The sequence below is a fragment of the Gorilla gorilla genome, chromosome 4, assembly GCF_029281585.2.
Source record: "Gorilla gorilla gorilla isolate KB3781 chromosome 4, NHGRI_mGorGor1-v2.1_pri, whole genome shotgun sequence".
NCBI classification, from domain to species: Eukaryota; Metazoa; Chordata; class Mammalia; order Primates; family Hominidae; genus Gorilla; species Gorilla gorilla.
In genome coordinates this window covers 181,774,926-181,785,568 of record NC_073228.2, presented here as the reverse complement: position 1 = coordinate 181,785,568, position 10,643 = coordinate 181,774,926, and the positions used below count along the sequence as shown (strand labels likewise).

Below are 10,643 nucleotides of genomic sequence, written 5' to 3'. Positions count from 1 at the left end.
TTGGATGCTAATCTACTATGTTGGCTTCTGATTAACTCCTGTTCCAGGAAGGCCTCTAAGATTTCCAGTTGATCTATTGTTCCCTGTATAGGAGACTGTACTTACAATCAATCCTACCATTAAGTCAAACAGCCTTGATGTTATCATCCTTTGCTTGTCCACACATCCCTTCTGAATAACCCGTTCCCTTGGTACAGAAGCTGTGGATCTGGGGATACTGCTGTGGGGATCTACGATTTTGTCTCCCCACCACTGCGGACACAGACGTGGCTTCTGTTCATAAGTCCCTTTGAAATGTTTCTTTCCAAGAAGCTGGATTTGTCAGATAACAACGTGTTAAAAATGTAAAGATATTGGAACGTTTATACACTGTTGGTAGGAATGGGGCAGCCACTTTGGAAAACAGCCTAGCCTTTCCCCAAAAAGTTAAACACAGAGTTACCATTTGACCCAGCCATTTTCATTCTGGGTATCTACCCAAGGGAACGGCAAAATATACCCACACAAACACGTGTCCACGAATGTTCATATCAGCATTATTCACGATAGTCAAAAGGTGGAAACAACCCAATCCATGAACTGATGAATGGATAAAATGTGGTATATCTATACAATGGAATATTATTTAATAATAAAGCACTAGGTTGGGCATGGTGGCTCACGCCTGTAATCCCAGCACTTTGGGAGGCAGAGGTGGGCAGATCATGAGGTCAGGAGTTCGAGACCAGCCTGGCCAACATGGTGAAACCCCGTCTCTACTAAACATGCAAAAATTGGCTGGGCGTGGTGGCACGTGCCTGTAATCTCAGCTACTAGAGAGGCTGAGGCAGGAGAATTGCTGGAACCCAGGAGGCAGAGCTTGCAGTGAGCTGAGATCATGCCATTGCACTCCAGCCTGGCCAACAGAGCGAGACTCCATCTCAAAATAATAATAATAATAATAAAAAAGCACTAAGAAATGCTGTAACATGGACAAACCTTGAAAATGTTATTCTAAATAAAAGAAGCTAGTCACAAAAACTGCATATTACATGATTCTATTTCTATGAAATGTCCAGAACACAGAAATGGATAGAGACAGAACGTAGATTAGTGGTAGCTTAGAGTTCAGGAAAGATAAGGAGGTCAGAGGGTGACAGCTAAAGGGTACAGCGTTTCTTTTTTCTTTTCTTTTCTTTTTTTTTTTTTTGAGGTGGGGGTCTCGCTGTGTCACCCTGGCTGGAGTTCATTGGCACAATCACAGCTCCCCACAGCCTTGATCTCCCAGACTCAGGTGGTCCTCCTGCAGGTTAGTCTTGATCTCCTGGGCTCAAGAGATTCTCTCCTGGCCAGGCGCGGTGGCTCACGCCTGTAGTCCCAGCACTTTGGGAGGCCGAGGCGGGCGGATCACAAGGTCAGGAGATCGAGACCATCCTGGCTAACACAGTGAAACCCCATCTCTACTAAAAATACAAAAAATTAGCCAGGCGTGGTGGCGGGCGCCTGTAGTCCCAGCTACTCAAGAGGCTGAGGCAGGAGAATGGCGTGAACCCAGGAGGTGGAGCTTGCAGTGAGCTGAGATCGTGCCACTGCACTCCAGCCTGGATGACAGAGCAAGACTCCGTCTCAAAATATATAAATAAATAAGTAAATAAATAAATAAATAAATAAATAAATAAATCCTCCCCAATTTTTTAAAAGATGGACCTTAGTCCATCTAGATCTAACTTTCTCACTTTATGGTGAAGCACTGACACCCAGAGAGGCTAAATGACTTGCCTAAAGTCATTTGTCATTTAGAGCTCTGGACCAGTGTCCATTAATTTTTATGTTATCAGTCACTGTACACTGCTTAAAGTAAACTCAGCTGGGCACAGTAGCTCACACCTGTAATCCCAGCACTTTGGGAGTTCGAGGTGGGCAGATCACGTGAGGTCAGGAGTTTGAGACCAGCCTGGCCAACATGGTGAACCTCTGTCTCTACTAAAATACAAAAATTAGCCAGGTGTGGTGGTGCATGCCTGTAATCCCAGCTACTTGGGAGGCTGAGGCATGAGACTCACTTGAACCCGGGAGGCAGAGGTTGCAGTGAGCCGAGATTGCGCTACTGCACTCCAGCTGGGGCAACAGAGCGAGACTCCATCTCAAAAAAAAAAAGAAAAAAGAAAAAAAAAGTAAGCTCAAATAGCCATTCCAACAAAATCCATAAAGTAATAAAGTCATGCAAAACAACCTGGGTTCAGAACAGATTTCTGAGTCTGGCTTTAGAAATACACAATGTGTTGGCTGGGCGCGGTGGCTCACACCTGTAATCCCAGCACTTTGGGAGGCCCAGGCAGGCAGATCACAAGGTCAGAGATCGAGACCATCCTGAATAACACAGTGAAACCCTGTCTCTACTCAAAATACAAAAAATTAGCTGGGCATGGCCGGATGCAGTGGCTCACACCTGTAATCCCAGCACTTTGGGAGGCCGAGGCGGGTGGATCATGAGGTCATGAGTTCAAGACCAGCCTGGCCAAGATGGTGAAACCCCGTCTCTACTAAAACTACAAAAATTAGCTGGGTGCAGTGGCAGGCGTCTGTAATTCCAGCTACTCGGGAGGCTGAGGCAGGAGAATCGCTTGAACCCGGGTGGTGGAGGTTGTGGTGAGCCAAGATCGTGCCACTGCACTCCAGCCTGGGCGACAGAGTGAGACTCGTCTCAAACAAACAAACAAACAAACAAACAAAAATTAGCTAGGCGTAGCGGCAGGCACCAGTAGTCCCAGCTACTCGGGAGGCTGAGGCAGGAGAATGGCGTGATTCCAGGAGGCAGAGCTTGCAGTGAGCCAAGATGGGGCCACTATACTCCAGCCTGGGTGACAGAACGAGACTCCGTCTCGAAAAAAAAAAAAGATAAGAAATACACAGTGTGTTAACAACAAAAAAAGAAAACAGGCCAGGTGCGGTGGCTTACATCTGTAATCCCAACACTTTGGGAGGCCAAGGCGAGTGGATCACTTGAGGTCAGGAGTTCGAGGCCAGCCTGGCCAACATGGTAAAACCCTATCTCTCCTAAAAATACAAAAATTAGCTGGGCATGGTGGCGGGTGCCTGTAATCCCAGCTACTTGGGAGGCTGAGGCAATAGGATCACTTGAACCTGGGGGGCAGATATTGCAGTGAGCTGAGATCATGCCACAGCCTGGGTGACAAAGGGAGACTCTGTCTTAAAAAAAAAAAAAAAAGGGGGGGGGCCAGGCGCGGTGGCTCACGCCTGTAATCCCAGCACTTTGGGAGGCCGAGGCGGGCAGATCACGAGGTCAGGAGATCGAGACCATCCTGGCTAACACGGTGAAATCCCGTCTCTACTAAAAATACAAAAAACTAGCTAGGCGCGGTTGTGGGCGCCTGTAGTCCCAGCTACTCGGGAGGCTGAGGCAGGAGAATGGCGTGAACCTGGGAGGCGGAGCTTGCAGTGAGCTGAGATGGTGCCACTGCACTCCAGCCTGGGCCAAGGTGCAAGACTCCATTTCAAAAAAAAAAAAAAAAGAAAGAAAAAGAAAACACTGGTTTTCTGAAGACATATTTGTTCTCAGCACTTCATTGTCTTATGGCTCAAAATGCAGACACGTGTGACCTGGGCCAAGCTGAGGTTCCTACACTTTCACTATTTACGTATCCTTTTGAGCTGAAGTCAAATGTCAAATCACAGGTATGGGTAAAGTCTGGGCTTGGAGACAAGTGGACCTGGGTTCAAATCCAGCTTTGTGTGAGCTGCAACAAACTATTCACCTTTATGTGTGTCAGTAAATTGTGAATATAAAGTTATATATTCCTGGTAAAAGGATGGTAAAGTCTTTACCTTTACCACAGAGGTATTTTTTGGTGAGCACTGAATGAGATATTGTATATAATATGCTCGCCACATAAATGTTAACTTTCTTTTTCCTTCCATGTAAGAGCTGAAGGGACTTCACAACCGAGGCTCTGAGTGAGGTCAGTCAAGCAAGCCCATTTGTTTGAATTTGTTTGAACTGGGTTCTCAGGAATGAAATTCCCCATCACTCTGCTGGACAGAGTGATTTTTAGTAGAGACGGGGGTTTCACCGTGTTAGCCAGGATGGTCTCGATCTCCTGACCTCATGATCTGCCCGCCTCGGCCTCCCAAAGTGCTGGGATTACAGGCGTGAGGCACCGCGCCCAGCCTATTTGTTTTTATTTAATGCAAAACAAAATTTATTGCACTTTAGTTCAGAGTTACAAGGTTTTTGTTGTTGTTGTTTTGTTTTAGAGACAAGATTTTCCTGGGTGGCCCAGACTGGAGCGCAGTGGCTATTCACAGGTGCAGTCATGGCTCACTGAAGCCTCTAACTTCTGGGCTCAAGCGAGTCCCCTCTCAGCCTCCTGGGTAGCTGGAACCACAGGCACGAGTCACCACACCCGGGAAAGGCCGATTTTTAAGTTGGTTTAACTGACCTGTGCTCCCACCCACAACTACCAGAACACTTCTAAGTTTCTACTTATTGGCCTGTTCCAGCAACACAAAAATGGCAGGCCTGCCACATCAGGATCAAAGGTAATTAGTATTACAAATTAGTAATTTGCAGCGATTATCTAATTAATATCCATCCAGAGTTCCAAAATATAGTGGAAGAGGCTAATCAGAGATACCAAGATCCACTGGATCTCGGCCTGCCACCGCCCCGCACGCCCTGGCAGCTCTGTCCCTTTACCTTCTACAGACCCGTCCAAAGGGCAGCTCCTCACAGCTCTCACCCTGCACGGCAGGGAGCTCAGTCCCCAAAGCCTTCCCTCCGCTGTTCCCGGCTTCGCTGGAGCCGTCCTTCCCTCAGCCCCGGCTGGCTTCTCGGCTAGGCCCTCTGCATGTGTAGCGTCAGGCAATGGTTAAGAACTGCGGGAAAATAGCGGGTGAAGGGATGCTGGTTTGGAGAGAGAGGGGACTGCAATTTTAGATAAAATCACCAGGGAAACCTCTCCCATGGGAAACACTGAAACGGAACCCTGCGGGATGAGAGTGAGCCACACGCTATCTGTGGAAAAGCGGTGCAGACGCAGGTCAGTGGGGTCATTCCTTGCTCTGTATCTTTCACACCTGCGCAGCCGGGTCCAGGGGTCAGAAAACAAAGAAAAATTATGCAAGAAAGGAGGCAGCCTTAGGCCGGGCGCGGTGGCTCACGCCTGTAATCCCAGCACTTTGGGAGGCCGAGGCGGGCGGATCGCCTGAGGTCAGGAGTTCAAGACCAGCCTGACCAACATGGAGAAACCCTGTCTCTACTAAAAATACAAAATTATCTGGGCGTAGTGGCGCATGCCTGCAATCCCAGCTACTCGGGAGGCTGAAGTAGGAGAATCGCTTGAACCCGGGAGGCGGAGGTTGCAGTGAGTCGAGATTGCGCCACTGTACTCCAGCCTGGGAAATAAGAGCGAAACTCTGCCTCAAAAAAGAAAAAAAAGGAAGCAGCCTTTCCAGCACCCAGGGCCCCGCCCTCTCCGGCCGATTCCCAGGGCTCCGCCCCTTGCCTCACATTCCCTCAGCTCCGCCCTAATCGGTTCCGCCCAGTCCCTTGGTCCGGGGATGGCCCCGCCTTAGGGACCATGACTCCGCCCCTCTCCGCTCTGCGTAGTTACGAAGCTGGGCGTCAACGATTGGGCTGAGTCGGAGACTTCCTTTCCTGATTGGCCGTGTTGTACGGCGGCTTCTCGCGCAGCTGATGACCTGGAAGTGATGCCTAAAGCTGTGGACCGCGTGGGCTCGCCTCCCTGGGACTAGGTTTCAGCGGCCGCTGCGATGACCAAAATAAAGGCAGATCCCGACGGGCCCGATGCTCAGGCAGAGGCGTGTTCCGGGGAGCGCACCTACCAGGAGCTGCTGGTCAACCAGAACCCCATCGCGCAGCCCCTGGCTTCTCGCCGCCTCACGCGGAAGCTCTACAAATGCATCAAGAAAGGTGAGGCGGACGGCGGCGTGGCCGGCGGCGTGGCCGGGATGGGTGCGCGGGTGGGATGGGTGCGCGGGTGGCTGAGCGAGGCCCCCGACCGACTCTTCTGTCGTTGCAGCGGTGAAGCAGAAGCAGATTCGGCGCGGGGTGAAAGAAGTTCAGAAATTTGTCAACAAAGGAGAAAAAGGGTAAGAACCTTCCTTCCTCTGGATTTTGCATTTCTAAACGTTAACGGAGAAATCTCTACTTAGTAGGCGCGCAGTAAAAAGGTTAACTCTGACCTAGCCCCATATACAGAAGCCAATCAAGCAGTCGGTAAAGTCCCTTTGGTACAATACCGGTACAACAATACCGGTACATCACGTATACCAGCTCAAAGTGAATTCCAAAGTGAAGCGAATTGTGTAAGCTAAGTCCCTTAGAGTAGACCCACCTTCATTAATTCAGGGACCCTCCTCCCCGGGCTCCGCTCCTTGCCTCAGATTACCTCCGGCCCCCGCCCTAATCCTCTCAGCCCTGAATCTCAGTCCTAGGGATGACCCCTCTCCGGCTCTGTATTTAAGGAACTGAACGTTAACGTTTTTGTTTGTTTTTGAGATGGGTCTAGCTCTCACCCAGGTTGGAGTGCAGTGGTGCGATCACAGCTCACTGCAGCCTCGTCCCCCTGGGCTCAAGCGATCCTCCCACCTCAGCCTCCCGAATAGCTGAGACCACAGGCTTGCGCCACGCCTGGCTGTTGTTATTGTTGTTTTGCAGAGACAGAGGAGTCTCGCCATGTTGCCCGGGCTGGTCTTGAACTCCTGGGCTCAAGGAATCCTCCTGCCTCAGCCTCCCGAAGCGTTGGGATTACAGGCATGAGCCACCGCGCCTGGCAGCCTTAACAATTGAATGTACTCTTTTTCAGGCACTGTGTTATGGGGGAAACAGTGACATTCATTGATCAGATAATGACACACACACAACTAATTACACGTTGTGATAGATAGCCATGAAGGAAAATAACAGAGTGCAATGATAATTACTTCATCACCCCACTTTTCTTAATGGCATTTATCAAAGTTTGAACCTTGTTTACATTTTTCTTCCCTTTATCACCCTCTCAGGCCAGATGGTAAGCTCCTTCAGAACAGGGCCTCCTTGCTTTATCCCAAGAAGTGAAACTGTAGGTGCTCAAGAGATCAATCATGTTGGGCAGACTTGATGCTCCACGGCATCTAACCTAGCTGGGGAGGGCGCATCTGGGGAGGGCGCATCTGGGGAAGTTTCCCTCAGCAGTCTCATTTGAGCTGAGCTCTTAAGACACAGGGATTAATTTGGGGGGCGAAGGGGGGGGGTGGGAGGATCCTGCCAGAAGAAAGAGTGGGCCTCTGGGCAGGAGAGGGTCTGGTGAGCAGAAGTGCTACCTTCTTAGGGGGCCTTGTAGGCCACAGTAAATTTAGTTTTTATACTCAGCGCTTTGGAGGCTATTAGGGGTTAAAGCCAGGAAGTGACATAATTTTTATTATTTTTTACACCCTAAGATTTTTCTGACAATTGAAGAAAGGATTAGAGAGGTACGAGTAGGTTTGGGAAAGTTCAGGTAGTAGACTACTGTAGTCCTGGAGTGGTGATGGTGGAGACAGAGTTAAAGGGGACAGATTTGAAAGGACTTTTAGATGTGGAGAATGGGGAGGTATTGACGACTTCTAGGTTCTGACATGCCCAGCTGGAGGGACAGAGGGCCCAATCTGAGATGTGAACAGTGGAGGGGGACCAGATTTGTGTAGAAAGATCACAAGTTTGGTTCTGGGTAAGTTTTTGAGGTGCTGTAGAGACACATGACTTCCACCCCTCTCCACACCAGGAGAACTGTCAAATAGGCAGATGGCTATAGGGGTTTGGAGCATGGAAGAGAGAGGGCCAGGCTGGAGATAGTAGATCTGGGAGTTTTCAGCACATAGATGGCACCTGACCCCACGGCAGTGGCTCCGGTCAGCCAGGAAGAAGGTACTGAGAGGAGAGGGCAGCCGAGGACAAGGCTGTGAGGAACACTCACAGTTAAAGGCGCTTAACAGAAGGGGAGCCAGCAGAGGGCCCAGAGGAGCACTAGGAGTGTGGAAGCATTCTTTCAGCCGAGGGCTCTGTCCTTGTGTGTCCGCCTGTTATCCAGCATGGGAGAGCAGACTTTTCCTTCTGTGTCTTCAGGCTCCTGAGGCCCTTGCCCCCCAGCCTTGACACCTGGCCAGCTAGGAACCCTGGCTGAGTCATCTCTGGCAAGCTTTCATTGCCTCACTGTCACTCTTGGGACAGAGCCCATGCTTCTTAGCCTGGTACTCAAGGTCTTGGGGGTGTCCCCTGCCAGTCTCTCGGCTGTGTCTGGTGCCATTCTGATTCTCGCACCACATGCTCTCCCCCGCCCCAGCCCCTCTGTGGGCTGCCTGACACACAGTCATCCATCAGCATGCTGTTCAAGTGTCACCTCCTGGTTGAACCCTTTTTTGACTCTCCAAAGACAGCTGAGCTCATACACCTTGGCACCCATCCTGTACTTCACCTGTCCGAGCACTACATCACTTTGGTGGCACCTGTATGTTGCCAAGAGGTAGAGATCACCCCCAAAGAGCGCGCTCACCAAACACAATTTTGTCTCTATCCCTAAGACCCAGCCCAGGGCAGCACTTAAAACTGAAAGAAGGAAGGAGCAAGCCAGAGATGACAGTGTTTTCTCTCATTTCAGGATCATGGTTTTGGCAGGAGACACACTGCCCATTGAGGTATACTGCCATCTCCCAGTCATGTGTGAGGACCGAAATTTGCCCTATGTCTATATCCCCTCTAAGACGGTAAGGAGCACGTGGCCCCCTGACCTTGCTCAGCACTGGGGTGTCTGGGATAGTCTGCCGTAGCAGGAGAGTGTGGGAAAGAGCCAGGAGTGTTGGAGCTAAGACAGGCCTGGATGGATTCTCAGCTCCACATCTTAGTTTTGGGACTACAGATGTTACTTCTTGCATTTCAGTTCCCATCTTGTAAAGTGGGAATTCCAGCCCAGGCGCTGTGGCTCACACCTGTAATCATAGTGCTTTGGGAGGCCAAGACAGGAGGATCAATTGAGGACAGGAGTTCAGGAATAACCTGCGCCAACAAAGTGAGACTCCATCTCTACAAAAAAAATTTTTTAATTAGCTGGGTGTGGTGGCACATGCCTGTAGTCCCAGCCTCTTGGGAGTCTAAAGCAGGAGATCACTTGAACCCAGGAGTTCGAGGCTGCAGTGAGCCATGATCATACACTACCACACTCCAGACTGCATGACAGAGTGAGGCCCTGTCTCAAAAAAAAAAAAAATAGAGGCTGGGGGTGGATCTTGGGTACCTACAGTATCACTTCTTGGGATAAAGCAGGAGGCCCTGTTCTGAAGGAACTTACCGTTTGGCCTGATGGTAAGAACCAAATAGTCAGTTATCTGTGGACTATGAGAATAAAGAGATACATGTGAAAGAGCTTTGTAAGCTAAGATGCGTCACCCATGTTAGTCTGGTTAGGTGGGTTTAGGCTCAGAGGGACCTGTAGCTGTCCTTATCTTATGTAGCAGGGGCCAGATCTGAGGCACAGGAAGTGGGGGTGGCAGGGACTGGGACAGCCCCTGCTGGGCTGGAGCCCTTTCATAGTTGCCATGTGGGAATGTAGGCCCTGTGTGGCTGGACCATGCCTTCAAAGTCTGATTGACTTTAAATGATGGCAGCCAATTCAAGATGCTTTTAAATAGAACATGGACCGAACAGAACATGGCTGTGGGCCAGATTAGGCTGGTGGGTCATCAGTTGGTGACTTCCTGGCATACAGGTTATACAGCTTTTTTCCAAACAGCACTTCTTTCCCCTCTGTAGGACCTGGGTGCAGCCGCAGGCTCCAAGCGCCCCACCTGTGTGATAATGGTCAAGCCCCATGAGGAGTACCAGGAGGCTTACGACGAGTGCCTGGAGGAGGTGCAGTCCCTGCCCCTACCCCTATGAGGGGCTCCGGTAGCACCTAGGCACCTGCCGCTGGAAGCTACTGGGCTGGTGGCAGGACGACTGGCTGTCCTCCTGCCCACCCACACTGACGGCATCTTCCCAGTTCCCCAAGGCACGCCTTCTTCCCAGGCAGCTCTAACAGCCCTTCCATGAAGGTAATGCTAGTCTTCTGTCCATCAGTGCCATTTCCTGTAGAACTAAAGGCTGTTCCAAGAATGTGGGGTGGGGAAAGTAAATGCTAAGACTAAAATGTGGTGAGTCGGTGGGTGTTTTCTTAAGCAGCAGCTGCTGGTTGGGCCAGCGAGTTGGTGGGCGGGAAGAGTGAAGCAGTCTTCCTCAGCAGAGAGCCCAAAGGACTCAGAGGGTTCTGTGCTGATGCTCAGCTGCCCGGGGCCAGGTGCTTTGGCTCAAGCTGAGAACTGATCCTGCTGCTATCCCAGCATTTTCAACTCCCTCTTCCAGGGTAGATGGGGGCTGTGAGGTAAGGCAGGGGGCCCAGACCCACTTCATGGAAGCCTAAAGCCCCCACATCAGGAACACCCCCATTCCTAACTTAACCCAGGAGCCTTAAATGCCACTGTGAAGCTTATGGAAGCAATTTACCCACCCACACAGCACATTTTAAATAGGAATATGAAGCTAAAATGCATCCCCCCGAGCTCTCTTGCTTAACATAATGGCCCTAGTAACGCAATCCCTTTAAGTATTTTAGACTTGGGGCCCCTTCCTG

At 50.4% G+C, this 10,643-nt stretch overlaps 1 protein-coding gene across 1 annotated transcript; it reads left to right on the top strand.

Annotated features, from left to right (window-relative positions):
• The first annotated feature begins 5,365 nt into the window (after positions 1 to 5,365).
• On the top strand, positions 5,366 to 10,163 carry NHP2 (NHP2 ribonucleoprotein). Its single transcript, XM_055386470.1, has 4 exons — positions 5,366 to 5,932; positions 6,042 to 6,111; positions 8,640 to 8,745; positions 9,788 to 10,163. Exons 1-4 carry the CDS (start codon positions 5,773 to 5,775, stop codon positions 9,911 to 9,913), a joined length of 462 nt encoding a protein of 153 aa, XP_055242445.1. The 5' UTR covers positions 5,366 to 5,772; the 3' UTR covers positions 9,914 to 10,163.
• Positions 10,164 to 10,643: the final 480 nt, after the last annotated feature.